At 37.5% G+C, this 23,559-nt stretch overlaps 2 protein-coding genes across 8 annotated transcripts in view; one reads left to right on the top strand and one right to left on the bottom strand.

The window, feature by feature from the left end:
- Nucleotides 1-23,559, top strand: part of EDC3 (enhancer of mRNA decapping 3) — a 55,376-nt gene that overhangs the window by 3,148 nt on the left and 28,669 nt on the right. For 2 of the 6 annotated variants that reach the window (XM_057723331.1, XM_057723332.1), the window contains 2 exons: nt 17,818-17,999; nt 20,904-21,223. In XM_057723331.1, coding sequence (XP_057579314.1) covers nt 17,836-17,999; nt 20,904-21,223 — 484 coding nt within the window. In that variant the 5' untranslated portion in view covers nt 17,818-17,835. Of the gene's footprint in view, nt 1-2,950; nt 3,056-17,788; nt 18,000-20,903; nt 21,224-23,559 lie in introns of all 6 variants that reach the window. The other 4 variants (XM_057723328.1, XM_057723330.1, XM_057723329.1 and 1 more) reach the window with 3 other exon arrangements.
- Nucleotides 4,753-6,400, bottom strand: LOC130845712 (eIF5-mimic protein 2-like). 2 transcript variants are annotated; one of them, XM_057723334.1, is made up of 2 exons: nt 6,091-6,174; nt 4,753-6,001 (listed from the first exon to the last, which is right to left on the bottom strand). In XM_057723334.1, the coding sequence occupies exons 1-2, from the start codon at nt 6,172-6,174 to the stop codon at nt 5,078-5,080; spliced, it is 1,008 nt and encodes a 335-aa protein (XP_057579317.1). In that variant the 3' UTR covers nt 4,753-5,077. The 2 variants fall into 2 exon arrangements, with proteins under 2 accessions (XP_057579317.1, XP_057579316.1); XM_057723333.1 differs by having other exon boundaries at nt 4,769-6,400.

Below are 23,559 nucleotides of genomic sequence, written 5' to 3'. Positions count from 1 at the left end.
AGGAACTATATGAATTATCTCATTTAATCTTCACACTGTTCTATGAGGTGGTGGCATAATTGGTACACAGTTGATTCTTGAACAATTCAAGGCCAGGGCCATCAACCCTCTGCAAAGTTGAAAATCCGAGTATAACCTATAGTTGGCCCTCCATATACATGGTTCTTCTGTATCTGCGGTTCTGCATGTCAGATTTCAACGAACCACCCATCGTGTAGTACTGTAGTATTTAGTGAAGAAAGCTGGCATTTAAGTGGACCTGTGCCAATCAAGCCCATGTTGTTCGAGGGTCAGCTGTAATTCCGTTTTGTAGTTGAGACAGTTGAGACTCAGGTTAGGATAATTTGCTCATAATTCTGGCTTGTAATGTCTAACTTCAGAAATCTATGCCCTTTTCGCTATGCTGCCTTTTGTGGAAGATAAGGACTTAGGATTGTATTAAATGTTTTCTTTTACAATCTCTGCCATTGCCAAGCTTTTGATTCTACAAACACCTTTCTACATAGATGTGTGGAAAAATACGTAGTTTTTCAGAAATCCATAACTGTTGATTTAATTGTCCTTAGCAGACCAAGCGATTGCTGATTGGATCTGGATGCTGTTGAGTTCTGTCTGATGTGGCAGATGAGATGGAAGTTTGTAGGTCTGTAATTGGCAAGTTGTTTTTGAGTCATTTTGGCAACTACCTCAGTTACATAATGGGTGGAAGACTGCTTAGGCCTACCTGACTTTGTTATCTAAAGGCTTCTCACAAGAGAAACAATTCAGTGAAGTCTCATAGTGTGGCATTTGATAGTCTGGAAGTCCTGATAGCATTTGAGCAAAGTCATCCCATATCTACTCCTGTGTAATATGCCCAGCATAAAAGGGTACATTTGTCATCACAAAGACATATACAAAAATGTTTAATTATTCATGATAGCCCTCAAACTGGAAATAATCCAACTGTCTATTGGCAGTAGAATGGATAAATACATTGAGGTATAGTTACATAATAGAATACTACATAACCTTGAGAAAGAATGAACTATAGCTGCATGCAACAAGGATGAATCTCACAGGTGTAATGTTGAGCAAAAGAAGCCAAACACTTTATTTTTTTAATATATTTACTAATTTATTTATTGGCTGTGTTGGGTCTTTGTTGGTGTGTGTGGGCTTTCCCTAGTTGCAGGGAATGGGGACTACTCTTTGTTGTGGTGTGTAGGCTTCTCATTGTGGTGGCTTCTCTTGTTGTGCTCTCTCGTTGGACTCTAGGTGTGCGGACTTCAGTAGTTGTGGCACACGGGCTCCAGTAGTTGTGGCACATGGGCTTAGTTGCTCTGTGGCATGTGTGATCTTCCCAGACCAGGAATCGAACCGGTGTCCCCTGCATTGGCAGTTGGATTCTTAACCACTGCGCCACCAGGGAAGTCCCAAGCCAAATACTTTAAAAGAGAACCTTTATGATTCCATTTATATGAAGTTCAAAAACAGAATAAATGAATATTTCCTGATGGATATCAGAATAGTGGCTACCTTTGTGGCACCACAGTGGAACCTTCTGGTGATGGTGGTGATTTGGGTGGTGGTTATTTGGGTAAATTAATATGTAAAAATTCATTGAGCTGTAAACTTAAAATATGTAGACTTACTATGTAATACCTTGCTAGAAAAGCAAAAGATAAAAAGCAATGAAGATTGGTCTGCTTGTAGCTCCTGGATCTCCTTCTGTTTCAGTGATTGCGCTCCTTTTGACATGAAGGTGTTAGCCCTGTAATTGATGAGGCCCCCTCCTTAGTGTGTTCATCTGATTAGAAGCCCACTCCACTTGTTTTAGATTTACTATTTTCAGTTAATAAAGGAATTTTCTTTAAAACTATTAAAAATTCTATTTAGTTATTATTAACATAATATAAACTTGAATGTGTAACATCAGTGTCTTAAAGATATATGTTAAATGAAGAAGTAAATCTTTTCACATTTGATTAATTTCTGGTATTTCTAAAATTCTTATAGCTTTTCATTCTGCATCTGTCTAAAATAAGCATCAGAGTAGGATTATGATGGAGTATAAATGATAGGAAAGGAACTTCATACCTTTGTGACATTAGTTAGGCCAATCAGGAAAGGGAAAATAAGCCTACAATGTGTACTTTGTGCCTTGTAGCATCATCAGTGTTGTGGAAATTGTGTTGCATTGGAAATTCACCTGATCTCTTAAATTCTTTGAGATACATTGGTAATTGTTTCAACTCAGTGATGGGTATGTGGGGTTCGCTATGCTGTTCTGTCTATGTTTGTTTATGTTTGAAATTTTCTATAATAAAATATAAAAAAAATTTTATGGATGAGTCTGCTAGTGCATTGTTTCTTTTATTTTCTGTTCTGTCAGCATAGTTTTGTGATATTTGCTCAGTTAAATCACTAGAGAACTACCTGAGTTTGTCTTTAGGTTATTGTGTTTCTAATGAGACATACTCTTTTTTTGTTTGTTTTTACCACAGGAGTGCTTTTTTTGCTCCTTTTTAAAAAAAAATACATATATATATAGCTATTTTTCCTTTTCTAGATTCTATGTTTTATGTAAGTCTATTTCTGAAATTAATAACTGAAAACTGTTTAAAATGCTATTCTATTTCTTTTCTATTTTTCATGGAAAACGCTAAGCCAGTGTTTCATTTTATACTTAATATTGTATGTTATGTTTATGTACTCAGCTTCTACTTGCTGACTTCCTTCTGTGGGTAGGGCAGTGTTAGTGTTAGTGATTTCATATATTACGTAGGATTTTGTATAGAATATGCTTAGGAATATTATATTTTTAGAACTATTTCCAAGGAGAGCCAGAGCATTTAGATATAAATATTTAGATACTCTAGATTTTGAGTGATTAACTTCTGTCAGGTTTATTATGTCTAATTCATTCATTGATTGAATTAATATTTATTGAGTTCCTCTTCCATTCTAGGCAGTCTTATTGGCTGAACAAAACAGACAAGGTCCCTTGCCCTCGTGGAGCTTACATTCTAGTGGAGTGACACATACAGCATAAGCAAATAAGATAATTCATATGGTGAGTCATTTTGAAATCATAACGAAGTGTTGGAGAGTGATGGGGAGTAGCTACATTAAATTCGTTAGCCAGGAAAAGCCTCTTTGGGGTGGTGACATTTTAGCAGATACCAGAAAGACAGGATAGAACTAACTAGCCTTTCATAGAACTGGGGAAAGAGTGTTCTGAGAATACCTGGTGCAAAGTTTTGGAGCAATAAGCTTGATATGTTTGACGAACAGTAAGAACGTTAATGTGTCTGGAGAACAGTGGGAAAGGAGTGATGAGAGATGAAGCTGTCTGTAGAGGTTAGCAGAAATCAGATCTTGTAGGGCCTATAGCCCATGGAAAGGAAGTTGTTAAGCAAAATCATGGGATGGCTGATTTACTTTTTTTTTTTTTTTTTTTAAGTGTAAGGATGGACTTTTTTTTTTTTTTAAAGTCTTTTGAGGACTACAAGTTACAAAGTAAAAGCAGACCACTATGTAGAAACCTAGTGAATACATTTTGCCAGGTGCATGACAACTTTATCAAAGTCATTCATTTAACAATTTCACTGCCTTCACTGCTATCCGTTATAATACTCTTCTTTACAAGATTATACCTTTATTTCAAACTATATTACATGTTACTCCCTCAAGATAAACTTTTAAACACCAAATTCTTGGCTCATAAGAATGGCACCTCTGAAAGGGACAATTCTCAGTCTCTGGTGGCATTATTCCAAGCTCGTTTCTTTCACCAATCAAAAAAGCTTTCAAAATGTTCACTTTTAACATGAAGTCTTTCCACCAAAAAAGTGTGGCCACATTTTGTTTTCTAATGACTACATATAAAGATGGGTAGCAGCAAGAAAAGAAAGAAGGAAATTAAAACGCAGCCATTAAAATAAATGGAACAACTGTATACAAGAGAGATTTGGCTCATGGCAGTTTAAAACACTGGCAACCAGGGTAAGTTAAATAGCCAGATGCTTGAATCATAAATGAATCTGTGAAGAGAATGAAGCTGGTCCAGTATGACCAAGTAGAATATATCATTATCACTGCACTTCATTCTTTACCACAAATACTCTAAGCCAACAGGAAATATGAGTTAGAGTCCCAATTAGAACATGGTGACCACTTTTCTTTCAACAATTTTCTGGCTTTAGTACAGTCATTTGCTTTACTGACACTATTTTGTGAGTCCTTTCTTACCAATCTAAGTGTATGATAAGTGTAAAATACTTTAAATGACAAGGCTTTTCCAAGGTATATTTAAAAATGGCTGTATGAAAAGAATATACATTTGTTTTGTCTGGAAGGAAACAAACGGAATGCAGAAGTTTCTCAATGAGATAAAGCTCAACCTTTTTCTTCCCACCATCTCTGCCACGTACAATTTCCCAAACACCTCACTTTCAAGTTTGTTCTCCATGGCTTCATTTTAAGGAATGAAAATCAGAGAGCAAACAATTGAGCTCAAGTACATCTGGGGTTAAAAATAAAATAAAATATTAATGTGCAAACAGTGGTCCAAATACTCAAGATTCATGTTAATGAATTCAATTACTGTATATGAGATTTTCATTGATGAGCAGGGCTTTGGGCATACCAAATTATCACACAAATCATTGCCTTCTGAGACTTTGGGTACTTTTACAGTTTAATTTGCAAACAGAATTTTTATAACAAATTATTTTTAACCAAATCATATCTTGAAAACTGTTTATATAGAAAACCCAGGGAATAAAGTGAACTGTTCATTGTGGAAGGCCTTAAATTACATTATTACATAGAAAATACAGGAGGTAGAAGATAACTGAAAAGACTAATGCAACATTAGATTCAAATCTATAGCTCCTGTAGCTACTTAAAACATGGTTTTAGAAACTAAATCCAACATTTCCAGTAACCATAACAGTTAAAATAAAATCTGCCATGAAAGCCCTTATATCATGCTTGATATAGGGAGGTAGGAAGATGTAAGAACCAGGACACATGAGACATGACACTTTATCTACAACTCCTGTTTGCTTTACTGAGGGTGTAGTTTCAAAATTCAGTCACCTTCTTCAGCTTCAGACTCAGATTCTTCTTCAGCATTTTTGAGCCACTCTACAAACTTTTTCATTTGTTCAAGGAAGACACTTTTCCCCTTGGCAACATGTGCATGTTTATACCACTTCAGAATGGGTTCTTCACTCAGAACTTCAGCTTTATAAAAAAGCACCACTATTTTCTGGAAGGCTTTCATGAAATGAATGTTGTCATAGCAATACTCCTGAATCTTCAGTAACAGAGTCAGCTCAGACTGACCTTGAGTTGTAAAGGCAGCAAGTAGAGGGCTGTATTGCTTCAAGTGCTTGATGGCTTGCTCCGCTACAAGCTCCTCTTTTTTGTTCCATTCCACGGTACTCATTACACTGGACCACACTATTCCGATAACAACGGGTTCTGGGATGTTGTTTTTTTTCATCTCCTCCTTGACATACAAAATTATATCCTTAAATGGATCACCACGGGACATCTGTTCTTGAAGTTCTTCCTGGAGTTCCTTACGAGCTCCTATGGTTTGCTGATTCCGAACATATTCTGAAAGTTCTTTCAAGCCTGCCTCAGTAAAATACTTTGTGAAGTGTTCAACGCTTTGTTTATTGGCAGGAAAAAGTTCCATCAGTCTGTTATCCATGCTCACTTTCCGAAGACTTGCAGCTACCGCATTGATATCTTTTTCATTTATACATGATTTAAAGAGCTTTACAGCAAAAGCTGCTGAAACCCCTTCTTTAACCAAATTCTCATTATAAAGGCTATTAAGAATGGATGCATTAAGTGTCCCATTAGCCAGAAGAACACCAGTCAACATAGCCAGCTTGTTCCTTTCCGACTCCGAAAAACCCTTTAAGAACAGCAGCAACTTTTTAACTTCATCTTCAAAACCTTTCTCCAGGTATTTGTAGCGCCTGATTAACTTGTTAAAAACCTGAGCAAATGCTTGCATGGTCTCTAGGTCTTCTTGTGCTGCAAACACACAGACATCTGTACGCATCATGTCATCTGCCAGTGTACCACCTGGGGCCAGCATTCCACCAGCCACCAGGATGTCAAAGAGTGTTTCTGCATATCGGCGGTAATCAAGTTTTGCTCCAGAAGCATCAAGAAACTTTGCTACTGCTTCCAAATCAGTACCAGTTTCAGTTAAGCCTTGAATAATGCAGTCTTGAAACTGAGTAGGGTCAAACCTCTCTTTTTTCATCTCTTTTTCTGGTTTTAAAACACTGGCCTGATAGCGTTGGCTTTTGCTGCTTTTGATTATTCATAAAAGACACCCGAATTTAGGGCAAAGAGAAAAGAGCCTGAAACCCCGGAGGTGGCGGCAACTGCGGCGGTGTCTCCTCTGCGACCGGAACTAACGCCTGATTTACATTTTAAAATTTGCTCTGGCTGAGGTGTAGAGAAAGAATTGGAAGGGCAGAAGTGAAAGCAGAGAGACCAGTTAGGGGACTCCTGCAATTATGAGATGATGGTAACTTGGACTAGGACGATAGTAGTGGAGATGGAGAAAATGGACATATCTTTGAGGTAGTGACAGTAGGATTTGTTGATGAATTGAGTGTGTGGGATGAAGGACAGAAAAGGAATCAAGGATGACTCCTGACTTTTTTTTTTTTTTTTTTTTTTGCCTAAGCAGCATAGTGTATGTTGGTGCCATTTATTGAGATGGGAAAAGCTTGGGAAGTAAAAAATTAAGTGTGGGGCTAAAGAGATCAAGAATTCTATTTTGGACATTTATGAGATGCCTGATAGACATCTTCGTAGAAACTGTCCTATGTGTGAGTTTTCATCTTTATGTTTTTTGGAAAACCTTTCTAGGAAATTAATCTTTTCTTATTGGGGGGGATGGCTTAATATTCTGTGGCATTGTATAGTGGTTATGTTGGCTACATACACTTTTCTTCCTTTTTTTATTGAGATATAGTTTCCATCCATTGAAAATGCACAGATGTTAAATGCCCAATTCAGTGAGTTTTGATAAATGTGTACATCCTTGTAGCTACTGTATCAGTAAAAATGTAGAACATTTTCATTACACCAGAAGCCCCTGTGCCTCTTTCTAGTCAGTTCTCCACCTTATAGGCAAACATTTCTGATTTTTCTCACTATAAAGTAGTTCTTCTTGTAGAAATTCTTATAAATACACATGTAAATATATCTGTGTGATTTCTTTCAGTTTTTGAGAATCATCTAAGTTGTAGCATAAGTAGTTTGTTCCTTTTTATTGTTGAGTAGTGTTCTGTTGTATAATTATACCATAAATTTGTTTCTCTCCTTGTTTCCAGTTTTTGGCTATTGTGATAAAGGTACTTTGTACATTTGTGTACAAGTCTTTTTGTGAATATATGTTTTTATTTATTCTGGGTAAATCCTAGGAATGAAGTTTTGGGTCATAGATGTGTGTTTAATATTATAAGAAACTGCCAAACTCTTTTGCAAAGTGCTTGTATTATTTTACGCTATCAGCGATGTAAGAGAGTTCCAGTTGCTTCCCATTGTGACTCACATTTGGTGCGTTCAGTTTTGATCCATAGTAGTGGGTGTAGTATTTTACGGTGGTTTTTTCCAGTTTAATACTTTTTTTTATTGTGGTAAAGTATACATAAAATTTATCATTTTAACCATTTTTAGGTGTATATTTCAGTGGCATTGAATGCGCTCACACTGTTATGCAGCCATCACCATCTTCCATCTCTAGATCATACCAGACTGAAACTGTCCATTAAATAGTAACACCCTATTTCCTGCTCCCCCAGCCTCTCGCAGGCACCATTCTGCTTTCTGCCTCTGTGAGTTTGACTATTCCGAATATCTCATATAAGTGGAATCATATAAGATTTGTCCTTCTGTGTCTTATTTTACTTAGCATAATGTCTTCAAGGTTCATCTATGTTGTAACATATATCAGAACTTCCTTCCTGTTTAAGACTGAATGATATTCCATTTTATGTATATAGCACGTTTTGTTTATCCATTCATCCATTATGGACATTTAGGTTGTCTCACGGTGTTTTAATCTGCATTTCCCTGATAATGATGTTGAAGAGCTTTTCATATGTTTATTGGCTAGTCATATAACTACTTCTGCCAGCTTTAAAAAAATGTGGTGTTTCCTTTTTATTCGTGATTTGTAAGCATTCCTTATATATTCTGGATACAAGTCCTTTATCAGATATATCTATTGTGAATATTTTCTCCTTGACTATGACTTACTTTTTTTTTTAAATTAATTAATTAAAAAAATAAAATTAATTAATTTATTGGCTGCATTGGGTCTTCATTGCTGCACATGAGCTTTTTCTAGTTGCTGCAGGCGGGGGCTACTCTTCATTGCGGTGCGCAGGCTCCTCGTTGTAGTGGCTTCTCTTGTTGTGGAGCACGGGCCCTAGGCACGTGGGCTTCAGTAGTTGTGGCACATGGGCTCAGTAGTTGCGGTGCACGGGCTTAGTTGCTCCGTGGCATGTGGAATCTTCCCTGGGCAGGGCTCGAACCCATGTCCTCTGCATTGGCAGGTGGATTCTTTACTACTGCACCACCTAGGAAGTCTGGCTGTGTCTTACTTTTACTTTTCTTTTTTTCTTTTCTTGTTTTGGGGTGACTATAATGGAAGAGGGCAAAAACATCTTTTTGCCATCATAAATCTGGGAGTTTTCTTGAAATGCTTGGCTGCCTAGGAGGTAGCCTGCATTGGAATGATTTTGAAATGGGGCTAGATTATATGGAATATCTTCCTAAATTTTTTATTACAGTACCTTTGTTTTAAATGTATGACTATCTTAACCCATCCAGAGAATGATTTGGTTTGAAAAAAAATTGAAAATAATTTGGTTTGGAAAAAAGGTAGTTTTCTGCTTTTGTGTATTGTAATCAAAGCTAGGTGTTTTTACCTTTTGACTGTCTGAGGCTCTATCCTGAGAAAATTATTGAAGACAAACACTGAATGGAATTGATCATTGCTGCATTAACTATAATTGTGAATAATGGAATTATCTAAATGTCCATTGAGAAAAAAACTGTGATGTTTGAATGCAATGAAATAGTATGTACAGCATGGAAAATTTGCCATTGTACTAAGAAGTTGCCTTTTTGCTCTGGTTACAAGTGTGTAAAATATCCGTTAAAATCTCTCTGTTGTAAATTCCCCATCTGTAAAATGGGATGTGAATTAGCTGCTCATAGGGTTGTCGTGATGATTGAAGGAAAGACTGCCCCTAATGTTTTAGCTCATTCCTGAGACATAGTAAGTGTGCAATAAATGCTAGCTGCTGCTGTTGTTACACAATATGATGGTATGTGTGTAAAGGCTGTGGGATTATGTATGTTCCATTCACCTTTTGTTTTGTTAATGGTGACCCCCCCCCTTACCTTGTATAGTGAATCATTACCAAATTCAAACCATCACCTATATATCTTGAATCTGTCAACTTCTTTCCATCTCCATTGCTTCTACCTATTCCACCTTATCACCATCTCTTAAATGGCTGCTCTGGTTGCCTCCCAGCTGGTCTCCTGCATCTTTTTTATACCTCTTCCAATTTGTATTCTTTAACAATAACTTTTGATGAGCAGAACTTAAAAATTTTTTTTAAATAAATTTACTTATTTATTTATTTACTTTATTGGCTGTGTGGGTTGCTGCACACGGGCCTTCTCTAGTTGCGGCAGAGTGGGGTCTACTCTTCATTGTGGTACGCGGGCTCCTCGTTGTGGTGGCCTCTCTTGTTGTGGAGCACAGGCTCTAGGCACGTGGGCTTCAGTAGTTGTGGCACGAGGGCTCAATAGTTGTGGCTCACAGGCTCTAGAGTGCAGGCTCAGTAGTTGTGGCGCATGGGCTTAGTTGCTCTGCGGCATGTGGGATCTTCCTGGGGCAGGGATTGAACCCATGTCCCCTGCATTGGCAGGCAGATTCCCAACCACTGCGCCACCTAGGAAGTCCCAGAACTTTTAAATTTTAATGAAATCTAATTCATCAGATTTTTTCTTTTATGATTAGTACTTATTTGTGTTTTGTCTAAGAAATCTTTCTCTACCTCTCTATCTTTCTCACTAAGATACTCTTATTTTTTTGTTTTCCCAGTAGCTTTAGTTTTAGCTCTTATGTTTAGATAGTTTATTTCAAATTAATTTTTTGTATCTGGTGTGGGATAGGAATAGAAAGTTATTTTTTTTCCTCATATGTATCCAGTTGTTCTAGCACCATTTTTTGGAAAATACTTTTTGATTTTTCTATTGATTTATCTTGGTACCTTGATCAGAAGTCAATTGACCGTATATGTGTAGGTGTATTTCTGGACTCTGTTCTGTTGATCTAGTTGTCTGTCCTCGTACCAGTATCACACTGATTTCTATAGCTTTGTAGTAAAACTTGAAATAAGGTAGTGTAAAACAACTGCCTTTGTTTTTGGTTTACATGATTGTTTTGGGTTTTGGCTATTCTAAGTATTTTGCATTTCCATATAGATTTTAGGACCAGTTTTTCAGTTTCTCCAGAAATGTTAGCTAGGATTTTTGTTAATATATTTTTTTTAATTTTTAAAATTTTTTCTCTTTTCATTTCTTGGCTGAATTAGGTCTTTGTTGCTGCATGCAGGCTGTCTCTAGATGTGGCGAGCAGGGTCTGCTCTTCATTGCGGTGCTTGGGCTTCTCAGTGTGGTGGCTTCTCTTATTGGGGAGCACCGGCTCTAGGTGTGAGGGCTTCAGTAGTTGCAGCACGTGGGCTTAGTAGTTGTGGCTCGTGGGCTCTATAGAGTGCAGGCTCAGTCGTTGTGGCGCACAGGCTTAGTTGCTCCGTGGGATGTGGGATCTTCCTGGACCAGGGTTCAAACCTGTGTCCCCTGCATTGGCAGGCAGGTTCTTAACCACTGCGCCACCAGGGAAGTCCTAATATTTGTGTTTGATCCACAGATAATTTGGGGAGAATTGACAACATTAAGCTCTTCAGTCTGTGAATGTGGTACATCTTAGATCTAGTTTTAGTTTTTCTCAGCAGTCTTTTGCAGTGTTTAATCATAGAAGTCCTGCACATTTTCATCAGATTTATTCCTAAGTATTTTGTGTTTTTTAATACCATTATAAATAGTATTTTGAAGTTTCATTTTCAGTCATTTGTTGCTATTATATAAAATACAGTTGTTTATTTTATGTTGAGCATGTGTCCTGTGATCTTGCAAAAGTCATACTAGTAGGATTTTTTTTGGTGAGGGGGAGTACATTCCTTAGGGTTTTCTATATGCACAGTCAATAATATAGTTTACAAATAAAGATAACTTTACATCTTCCTTTCCAATATTTATGCTTTTTTTTTTTTTTTTATTGCACTTGCTAGGACCTACAGTATAGTGTTGAATAAGAAGTAGAGGTGGTGAGGGTGGACATTCTTACTTTGTCCCAGTCTTGGGGGGAAAATTTCATTGTTTTACCATTAATGTGATATTACCTATAATTGTTCTGTAGATGCCACTGCCCCTTTTTTATATCATGGATGGATGTTGAATTTTGTCAGGTTATCTTTCTGCATTTATTGACATGATCTTACATGATTTCCCATTCACTTTGTTAATGTGGTAGAAAACATTGATTTAAAAAAAATTGACCTTTTTATTTGAGATAACTGTAGATTCATATGCACTTGTAAGAAATAATACAGAGAGATTCCATATATCCTACTGGGTTTTCCCCATTGGTAATATCTTGCAAAATTATGGTACCATATCACTACCAGGATATTGACATTGGTATGGTCAAGATACAGCATGTTTCCATTACCATAAGGATCCCTCATGTTGCTCATTTATAGCCATCCCTGTTTTCCTCCTGCCTCCACCCCTTCCCTCACCCCTGGGAGCCACTAATCTCTTCTCCATTTCTTTAGTTTGTCATTTCAATAATATTACACAAATGGAATCATACAGAATGTAGTCTTTTGGGGTTGGCCTTTTTCACTTTTTCTCCATGGCGTGAATATACCACAGTTTGTTTAACCATTCACACATGGAAGGTCATCTGGCCTGTTCCAGTTTGAGACTATTAGGAGTAAACCTGATATGAACATTCATGTACAGGTTTTTGTGTGAACTTAAGTCTTCCTTCTCAGGGATAAATGACCAGTCGTGCAATTGCTGGGTCATGTAGGAGTTGTATGTTTAGATTTTTTGTAAATTGCCTAATTGTTTTCCAGGATGGCTGTACCATTTAGTAGTCCTGTCAGCAATATATGAATGTATGAGTAATCTAGTTTTTCCACATCCTTGCTTGCACTTGGTGTTGTCACTGTTTTTTATTTTAGCCTTTCTAGTGGGCATGTAGTGATATCTCATTGAGACTTTAGTTTATATTTCCCTAATGGTTAATGATGTTGAACATCTTTCCATGTACTTATTTGCCGTGTGTATATCTTCTTTGTTGAAATGTCTTTGTGTGTCTCTTGCCCGTTATGGGTTGGATGATGATGATGATGATGATTTTTTACCGTTGAGTTTTGAGAGTTCTTTCCATATTGTAGATACCACTCATTTGTCTTTGTCAGACATGTGGTTTGCAGATATTTTCTCCCAGTCTGTAACTTGTCTTTTTTATCCTCCTAACAAGGATCCTTTTGTAGAACAAAAGTTTTTAATTTTCAAAAAGTCCATCAGATCTGTTTCTCTTTTAATGGATCTTGCTTTTGGTGTCAAGTCTAAGAACTCTTTGCCTCACCCTAGATCCTGAAGGCTTCTCTTATGTTTTTCCTAAGTCCGTGACCCATTTTGAGTAAATGTTTATATGAGGGTGAGCCAAAAATTATCCTCACTCTGGCTGTAGAGTTTAATTAACTTTTAGAAAAGACAGATGAATCATTTTTCAACATAATCTCCTTGCTTTCCAATACACGTTGTCTATCTGTCAACAAGTTTTCGTATTCCCTCATTAAAAAAATGTTTTAGTCTGAGCTGCAAGCCACGAATGCACCCCTGTCTTCCCTTCTTCATCAGAAGTGAATCTTCATCCTTGTAGGGCTGCTTTCAGGGGACCAAACAGGTGAAAGTCCAGTGGAGCAAGATCAGGACTATAGGGAGGATGCTTTAACACTTCAAAACGAAGTTTTTGCAGAGTGTCGACAGTGTGCGCAGAAGTGTGCAGACGTGCATTGTCGTGCAAGATCACAACGTTCTTGGATAGCAGTCCTCTGCATTTAATTTGAAGTTTAGGCTTCAGCTCTTCAGTAAGTTTCTCACTGTAACGAGCACTGTTGATTTTGAACCTTTTTCCTGATAATGTTCCAATACTGGCCCTTGAGAATCCCAGAAAACTGTAAACTTCAATTTTCCAGCTGATAGTTGACTTTTGAACTTTTTCTTTGTTGGTGATTGAGGATGGTTCCATTCCATACCCTGCCGTTTACTCTTAGGCTGGTAGTGATGAATCTTTCTTGTCACCAGTAATGATTCTCTTTAAGAAACTTTCGTCTTCCTTAGAGTATCGGTCCAAATTTTGTTTGCAGATATCCAAATGCTTCTGTTTGTGCTCTTCCGTGAGTTGTTTCGGTACCCATCTTGCACAAATTTTTCGAAACCCAAGTCGGCTGTGGATTACTTCATTTTGAAGTGTTAAAGCATCCTCCCTAGAGTCCTGATCTTGATCCATTGGACTTTCACCTGTTTGGTCCCCTGAAAGCAGCCCTACAAGGATGAAGATTCACTTCTGATGAAGAAGTGAAGACAGTGGTGCATTCGTGGCTCGCAGCTCAGCCTAAAACATTTTTTGAAAGCTTCTTGACAGAAGGACAAAGTGAATTGAAAAGCAAAAAGATTATGTCAAAAAATGGTGTATTTGTTTTTTCTAAAAGTTAATTAAAATAAATTCTACAGCCAGAGAGGATAATTTTTGACTCACCCTTGTGTAAATTATGAGACTTAGGTCAAGTTTCATTTTTTACTGATGGACATCCATTTGCTCTATCACTGTTTGCTTGTTTGTTTTAACAACAAAAGCAAGGTATATTTGTATTCTTTCACTGGAGGATACAAAGCCTGATATAGTTATTAAGCTAAAGTATTTATATTATATTTTAAAAAATATTTATGTTTTGCTATGATTCATCAAAGAAGATTGTCAGTTCTCTTCTATTGACTTTTAAAAATTTATTCTTGAATATTATATATGTTTTACATTCTACATTATATATTGATAAAATTACCTATATGGAGAATTATAGCAGTATATATTATTAGTGAGTTGTACCCTGTATAGGCATGGATTAACTTTCTTTGTTTTTGCCTTAATTTTTTATCTGACATTCCTGTTGCAACCCTTTCATTACTTTTTATTTATATAATTTGTCTTTGTTCAACTTTTAAAAAAATTTTATTGATGTATAGTTGGTTTACAATGTTGTGTTAATTTCTGCTGTACAGCAAAGTGATTCAGTTATACATATATATATTCTTTCTCATTTTTTTTCCATTACAGTTTATCACAGGATATTGAATATAGTTCCCTGTGCTATATAGTAGGACCTTGTTGTTTATCCATTTTATATATGGTAGTTTGCAGCTGCTAATCCCAAACTCCCAATCCTTCCCTGCCCCACCTCCCCTTCTCCTTGGCAACTGCAAGTCTGTTTTCTATATCTGTGAGTCTGTTTCTGTTTTGTAGGTATATTCATGTGTGTCATATTTTAGATTGTACACATAAGCGATATCATATGGTATTTATCTTTCTCTTTCTGACTTACTTTGCTTAGTATGATAATCTCTAGGTCCATCCATGTAGCTGCAAATGGAATTATTTTATTTTTTTTATGGCTGAGTAATATTCCATTGTAAATACATGCCACTTCTTTATCCATTCATCTGTCAGTGGACATTTAGGTTGCTTCCATGTCTTGGCTATTGTAAATAGTGCTGCTATGAACGTAGGGATGAATGTATCTTTTCGAATTGTAGTTTTGTCTAGATACATGCCCAGGAGTGGGATTGCTGGATCATATGGCAGCTCTACTTTCAGTTTTTTGAGGAACCTCCATACTGTTTTCCGTAGTGGCTGCACCCGTTCCCACCAACGGTATAAAACGGTTCCCTTTTCTCCACACCACCTCTAGCATTTGTTATTTGTAGACCTTTTAATGATGGCCATTCTGACTGATGTGAGGTGGTACCTCATTGTAGTTTTGATTTGCATTTCTCAATAATTAACGATGATAAGCATCTTTTCATGTGTCTGTTGGCCATGTCTGTGTCTTCTTTGGAGAAATGTCTGTTTAGGTCTTCTGCCCATTTCTTGATTGGGTTTGATTTTTTATTATTGAGTTGTATGAGCTGTCTGTATACTTTGGAAATTAAGCCCTTACTGGTCACATCATTTGCAAATATTTTCTCCCAGTCTGTAGGTTGTCTTTTCATTTTGTTTGTTTTTGCTTCATTTCCTTTTCTGTGCAGAAGCTTATAATTTTGATTAGGTCCCATTTGTTTATTTTTGCTTTTATTTCTGTTGCCTTGGAGACTGACCTAAGAAAACATTGGTATGATTTATGTCAGAGAATGTTCTGCCTGTGTTCTCTTCTAGGAGTTTTATGGTATCATGTTTTATATTTAAGCCTTTAAGCCATTTTGAGTTTATTTTTGTGTATGGTGTGAGGGTGTGTTCTAACTTCATTGATTTGCATGTGGCTGCCCAACTTTTCCAACACCACTTGCCAAAGAGACTGTCTTTTCCCCATTGTATATTCTTGCCTCCTTTGTTGGAGATTAGTTGACCATAGGTGTGTGGGTTTATTTCTGGGCTCTCTGTTCTGTATCATTGATCCATATGTCTGTTTTTATGCCAGTACCACACTGTTCTGATTACTATAGCTTTGTAACATTATCTGAAGTCTGGGAGGGTTATACCTCCTGCTTTGTTCTTTTTCCTCAGAATTGCTTTGGCAATTCTGGGTCTTCATGTTTCCATATAAATTTTAGGATTATTTGTTCTGTGAGAAATGTCATGGGTAATTTGATATAGGGGTGGTGTTAAATCAGTAGATTGCTTTGGGTAGTATGGTCATTTTAACAACATTAATTCTTCCAATCCAAGAGCATGGGATATCTTTCCATTTCTTTGAGTCATCTTCAGTTTCCTTTATTAATGTTTTGTAGTTCTTAGCATATGTGTCTTTCACCTCCTTGGTGAAGTTTATTCCTAAGTATTTTATTTTTTATGTGATTTTAAAGGGGATTGTTTGTTTACATTCCCTTTCTGATATTTCATTGTTAGGGTAAAGAAATGCAGCCAATTTTCTGTATGTTAACTTTGTATCCTGCCACCTTGTTGAATTTATCAGTTCTAGTAGTTTTTGTCCATCAATGTTTGTTGTTAAAAGCTGTGTTGCCTCCATTGAATTACTTTTCCACTTTGTCAAAAAACAACTTAGGCATATTTATGTGGGTCTATTTCTAGCTTTTCTATTCTATTCCATTGATTTCTGTGTCTATCCTCCTCTTGTATAACTTTTGGTAACTTTTGTTTTTCAAGGAATTTCTGTGTTTCATCTGAGCTGTCGAATTTACTGGCATAATGCCTGTGACGTCCCCTTGTTCGTTCCTGATATTGACAATGTATGTCCTCTCTTTCTTGGTTACTCTAGTTAGGGATTTATTAGCTTCATTAATATTTTCAAATAATTGATTTTTGGTTTTGTGTATTTTTCTTGTTTCCTATTTCATTGATTGCTACTCTTTGCTTCTTTTCTAATAACTTTCGGTTAATTTGCTCTTTTTTGCTTAGCTTCTTAAGATGGAAGCTTCAATCATTGGTTTTAAACCTTTCTTCTTTTCTAATATAGGCATTTATATAGAATACTCTGTCTGATTTCAGTCCTTTGAAATGAACTGATACTAGTTTAAGGCCCAGCATATGTTGGTGAACTTAGAAAGAATGTATATTCTGTAGTTGTTAGGTATAGTATTCTATAATGCCTTCAGTCAGCTTTTTAAAAAAAATTTTGTCCATAATTTTTCATTATTATCAGCGAGAGGTAACGTCTTATATGAGCTACTTCAACATTACCAACATTTTTAAATATGTTATTTCTTCTTTTCATAATAATTACTTATTATTTTTAATAGATTTTTAAAAAATATTTATTTTATTTTTGGCTGTGTTGGGTCTTAGTTGCGGCATGCAGACCTTCATTGCGGCATACGGGATCTTTCGTTGCGGCGTGTGGGCTCTTCGTTGTGGTGTGTGGGCTCTGTGGTTTTGGCACGTGGGCTCTCTGGTTGTGGCTTGTGTGCTCAGTAGTTGCAGTGCATGGGCTTAGTTGCCCTGCGGCATGTGGAATCTTAGTGCCTCAACCAGGGATCAAATCCACGTCACCTGCATTGGAAGGTAGATTCTTAACCACTGGACCACCAGGGAAGTCCCTATATATTATTTCTTAATTACTCATTCTCTTTGAAAGCATGATGGTGGCAGATATATTAAAATATGTTATAAACAGGTGATAGTTTGTGTGACTTGATGTCTAGATGTTTATCCAGCACATGTGGTTTAAAGCAGTTATAAGATCTTTATATATAGATATAATAATGTTCCTTATTCATTAATATGCTTACTCCTACTTAAAAAAAATCTTTATTTTTATGCTTTATTACCTCAATTAAGGATGTGACAGAATATGTATTATTAAGTAACATCTGATGCAGAACCTAATATAATGTTTACTGAATTTAATTAAAGATTTGTCTGTTTCTCAAGGTACACTGCATGGTTCCTTCTCTCCACAGTGGTCTCACATCTGAAACATGGCTACAGATTGGCTGGGCAGTATTGTGTCCATCAACTGTGGAGATAGCTTGGGTGTCTATCAGGGAAGAGTGTCAGCAGTGGATCAGGTCAGCCAGACCATTTCTCTCACCCGGCCTTTCCACAATGGAGTAAAGTGCCTTGTGCCAGAAGTCACCTTCAGGTGAGTATCCTAACTGATTCTTCCACATCCAGTCTGGTGATCTGTGGAGCTTGACCTAGGTCTCATTGCCAATATTCTCTTGCATAGAGTCTTGTCAGGGGTGAGATTTTGCAGTCTTATAGTTCTACTGCTGTTTCAGCAGAGACATTGTGTTATAATTAGCTTTCAGCTAACGATTCAGGGTTTGTGAAAAATTTTTTTTACCTCTGTGAAACATGCAGTATATTTAAATGTGTTGAATTCAGGATAATCTTTCTGATTTCTTGTATGATTTCAGATTTCCTTTCTCAGTTTTGTATTATTTGTGCTTTCTCACATCTAAGGTCTTTATTGATACCCCCCCCCCAGATTTGTATTATAATTTATCTCCAGAGGCACACTGTAGCTAGTAGCTAAAGTCCTTAGCTACAGGAATGTATTTTTCTTAGTGTTTGCCAACATATCTCAGACTTAGATGTTGTCTTCACATCCCTCTTTTCACAAGTTTGACAGAAACCTCCCTTTCTTACGTTAAAAAAAAAAAAAAGGACTGTCTGGCAAGAGCTTCCTTGACTTCCTAAACAACACTGACATGTAACCTTTTCTGTAGGCGTATCCATTCTTATTGCTATCTTCTCTGCAGTCTTCATGGAAGGAATACCCTTTGTGTTCAGGGATAACCTTATCACATATGCTTTATGTGCTATCCTTTTCTATCTCCTTTGAGACCCTACTCCTCTTCTTTTGTGTCTTCACTTTCAGCCTTTATACTGTTTCTTTTCTCTTCACTTTCTAACATTCCCAGGCCTCCCCCATGGTAAAAACGGTTCTTACTCCACACACCTTGCATTTGCCACTAGGTATCACCCTATCATTTCCCTTCTCTTTATACTCACAATTCTTTTCAAAGCAAAATACAGTTGACCCTTGAACAATGAGGAGGTTAGGACACCAACTGCCTGTGCTATTGAAAATCTGTGTATAACTTTGCAGTTGACCCTCCGTATCCATGGTTCTGTCTCTGAAGATTCAACCAACCATGGATCATGTGGTACTGTAGTATGTGTTTAGTGGGGGAAAAAAATGCATGTAGAAGTGGACCTGTACACTTCAAATCTGTGTTGTTCAAGGGTCAACTATAGTCTGCTTTCATTCAACCTTTGTGGCCTAGTCCCTCTAATCCCTCCCTACTCCACCGTTGTCTTTTTTATAACTTTACCATCTTGCTGAACTAGCTTTTGCCAAGGTTACAGATGAGCTGATTGCCAGATTCAGTGGAGTGTCTCAATTCTAATCTTATTCAAATGTTCCCTGACTGTTGGAGTGACTTCTTTTAGTTTCTTTGTCACCCTTTGGGTTTTCTTCCCATGTATTCCTGCATACCTTTATAGACCTTTTTTTTTTTCCTCCACATTCCTTTTCTTCTCACTTTTTAAGATTGGGTTAGTCAAAGTTCTATCTTTGGTTCTTTTCTCAGTCTGTATTCTCTCTAAATAGTCTCATGTCTACGTCCTTACACATTAGTGAGACCTAGATCTTTAATTTAGACCCAGTATCTGAGTTCCGTACACTTTAATTATCCACTAGTCATTTCCAGGTGGATATCCCACAAGACATCCTAAATTTAAGATGTTCAAAGCTGAGCTCATTATGCTACTTGCAGATTTATTCCTCCAAAGGTGACTAATGACACCTTTCACCCAAGTTGGAATCTTAGGAATCATAATAAATTCCTCTTTCTCTTGATCCTCATGTTCAGTTAGTCACCAAATTCTGTGAATTCCAAATGTTTCTTGGTTCCATCCTCCCCTCTCTCTGCGTTGTCACTTGCCCTGTTCATCCCCTCTTATTTCTTGCCTCATCTCCTAACTGGTGCCCCTGCCTCTAGTTTCTCCACCTTCTCTACAGCCACCAGGAACACCCAGTGTGATTATGATCTGATGCCTCATTTCCTCCACAGCCTTACCTCCTGATGGCTCTCCACAAGCATTTGTCCCTTTAGTAACACTGTAATATTTGCAGTTCCTCAAATGGCCTACGTTTTCTAAGTAGGCCTTGGTCTGAGATGCCCCTCTCCCTACCGTACTCTGCTTGGCCAACTTTTATTTTCCCTCCCCAACCAGACTTAGCTTAAGTACTTCATCCATCTCTGCTAGACTAACATGTGTTTTGCTTTGGGGCACTCTAGTCCCCAGTACACACCCTCTGTCATAGCATTTAACACTTCTGATTGCCTACTTGAACTTTCTACATCTGACCAGACTGTGAGTTCCTTGTGGGCATGTATTGCTTTTCATCTCTGTATACCCAACTCCTAGTACAGGGCTTACCACATAGTAAGGACTCTGTGTGTATCTATTGAATGAGCAGGTGAGTGTATGAATGAAAAAAAGCCATTAAGCATTCTAGAAATCTAAGATTTCATGATAGTTTTGTGATTAACAATAGGTCTCTTTATTTTTTTATTGACGTATAGTTGATTTACAATGTTGTGTTAATTTCTGCTGTGCAGCAAAGTGACTCAGTTATACACACACACACACACACACACACACATTCTTTTTTATATTCTGTTCCATTATGGTTTATCTCAGGACATTGAATATAGTTCCCTGTGCTATACAGTAGAACCTTATTTGTCCATCAATTCTGTATGTAATAGTTTGCACCTACTAACTGCAAACTCCTAGTCCATCCCTTCCCTCCCCCACTTGACATAGGTCTCTTTAAAGACCAGTGTCATGTCAGTTGAATATCAGTGGCTGAGCCTTGTGTAAGTGCTCCACCACCTTTTCTAGGTTTTGCCTCTGATGGCTCATTGAAATGCAGCCCTGCAACAGTGTAGCTGATTGCTGTTGACTCCAGCTTCATCACTGTTATCACTATTATAGTTTTGAAACTTGGACTATTTTTTATATATTTCAGGGCAGGTGACATTACGGAATTAAAAATTCTGGAAATACCAGGTCCTGGAGAAAACCAGCATTTTGGAGACCTTCATCAGACAGAAGTAGGCCCCTCTGGTGTTGGGTGCCAAGTAGGTATCAATCAGAATGGCACAGGCAAGTTGGTCAAGAAGCCAGCCTCTTCCAGCAGTGCCCCTCAGAACATCCCTAAGAGGACGGATGTGAAGAGTCAAGATGTTGCTGTCTCTCCTCAACAGCAGCAGTGTTCAAAGAGCTATGTGGACAGGCACGTGGAATCCTTGAGTCAGTCCAAAAGTTTCCGTCGTCGGCACAACTCTTGTAAGTTGGATCAAGTTAGTATTTTTTCTTACCCCGATCTTTCATGTACACTTATCCACTGCTGTTCTTTAAATAAGTCCTTTATTTCCCTAATAAAAAAGGATGCTGCAGAGCTCTGCAAAAATATAGCACGGCTCTTTTATTTCGGAGTTATTTCCTCAAGATATTAAAGGGAAAGGAAATAAGCTGTTAGAGCTCACACCAGCTCCTTGCCCTCTCCTACCACTTCCCTTCCTTCAAAAAAAAGTCAGTCAGTGATCTACCTAGAGTTCACATAGATAAAAGTGATCTTGTTTTTAATATGGTAACTGGTGGTGGTAGTGATGTCTGAGTTGAACCTGCACTCAGGCTGTTCTAGGGGATTCTTGAATAGGTTTTCTTTTTGTGATCTGACTCCCATCCTCAGAGGAGAGGAAGGGACGGGCCTAGACAGCTCCTTGATCTTGCAGTTTCTGACAGACTGACAGTTTGAAATTTGCTGTGTTCACTGCCCCTGCTGGCACATTGAGGAGGGCGTCCACTGGTGTGTGTTAATGCCCGATTTTGTTTGGTACCAACAAATTGTTGAATGCCATTTGCTCATTATAGAACTGTAGTTAATTCACTGGAATCAGGTATGTTCTTTAATATATTTACTAGAATAATGCTATAATAGTGAGTTATAATAGGTTCACTAGAATATGTGTGGCCGTTCAGAAGCCAGCATTTTTAAGTTTTGAAAATGCCTGATTCTGTGAGTAAACTATTGAAATTTTGAATTTTTTTTTTTTAAAAAGGTATTTCAAGGCACTTTCCTTCAGTGCTTCTTCTTTTTTTTTTTTTTTATTTATTATTTTTTGGGGGGTACACCAAGTTCAATCATCTGTTTTTATACACATATCCCCGTATTCCCTCCCTCTCTTGACTCCCCCCCACCCTCCCTCGAGTCCCCCCCACCCTCCCCATCCTTCAGTGCTTCTTAAATAACTATCTGAATTGACAATGATTGAAGACCTGAGACTGAAATTGAATTGTTAGTTCTTCTGTATCCTTTGAAAAACTGTAGAATGCTTGGATGGAAAATGACTTTTTCTATTTAGACTTTAACCTTCTCTATTTTGCTTTATTCTCTTTTTAAAAAAACAGAACAAAAAAACCAACCTTTTTTCTTTACAGAAAATTGGCTTGTTAAAAGTTAAAATGTTCAAGCAGTTTATAATCTCTCATGCACTTGTAGATGTTCTTCATTAGCAATTTGTAAATTATTTTTCCTACATATTTTCCCATTAACATTTTACATCACCATGGTACCTTTGTTACATTTAATGAACCAATGTTGATACATTAACCAAAGTCTATAATTTATTCGGATTGCCATAGTCTTTACCTAATGTCCTCGTTACAGGCCCACATCTAGTATACCATGTTAAATTTAGTAGTCATGTCTTGTCTTGACTGACAGTTTCTCAGACTTTCATTGTTTTTGATGATCTAGACAGTTTTGATGAGTACTGGTCAGATATTTTGTAGAATATTCCTCAATTGGTATTTGATGGTTTTCTCATGATTAGACTCGGGTTATGTGTTTTTGGGAGGAAGACCACAAAGTGTCATTTTCATCACATTGTATCAAGAGTGTATGCTGTCGGGGCTTCCTAGGTGGCGCAGTGGTTGAGAATCTGCCTGCCAACGCAGGGGACACGGGTTCGATCCCTGCTCCAGGAAGATCCCACATGCCACGGAGCAACTAAGCCCATGTGCCACAACTATTGAGCCTGCGCTTTAGAGCCCGTGAGCCACAACTGTTGAGCCCATGTGCCGCAACTACTGAAGCCCACATGCCTAGAGCCTGTGCTCTGCCACAAGAGAAGCCACAGCAATGAGGAGCCCGCACACCACAACGAAGAGTAGCCCCCACTCACTGCAACAACAAAAAAGACCAAACACAGCCAATAAAATAAATAAATAAATAAATAAATTTATTTAAAAAGAAAAAGAGTATATACTGTCAATATGCTTTCTGACTTTTGAGGGTGACCTTGACTGCCTGGCTGAGGTAGTGTGTGTCAGGTGTCCCCTCTGGAGTCACTCTTCAGCCTGTGCCTGCGGAGTGGAGAGTTATGCACAGTGTCTACAGAAGTCATTTGGGATTTTTCTGCACCAGAGATTTGTCTCTTCTTTCTCATTTGTTTATTCAGTCATTTATTTTTATCCGTATGGACTTATGTAAGTATTTATTTTATACTTTTATACATAATTCAACACCACTTTATTTTGGTACTCAGATTGTTTCAGCTTTGGCCACTGAGAGCTCTTTCAGTTGGCTACTGTGTGCCTTTGACATGCTCCCCCGTCAT

Source organism: Hippopotamus amphibius, chromosome 2 (assembly GCF_030028045.1).
Source record: "Hippopotamus amphibius kiboko isolate mHipAmp2 chromosome 2, mHipAmp2.hap2, whole genome shotgun sequence".
Taxonomy (NCBI): Eukaryota; Metazoa; Chordata; class Mammalia; order Artiodactyla; family Hippopotamidae; genus Hippopotamus; species Hippopotamus amphibius.
This window is presented reverse-complemented; position numbering and strand designations above follow the sequence as displayed.

Bases quoted from the DNA above. Each gene is read 5' to 3' on its own strand.
- LOC130845712 (XM_057723333.1), bottom strand. From the start codon at position 6,274: ATGAAAAAAGAGAGGTTTGACCCTACTCAGTTTCAAGACTGCATTATT.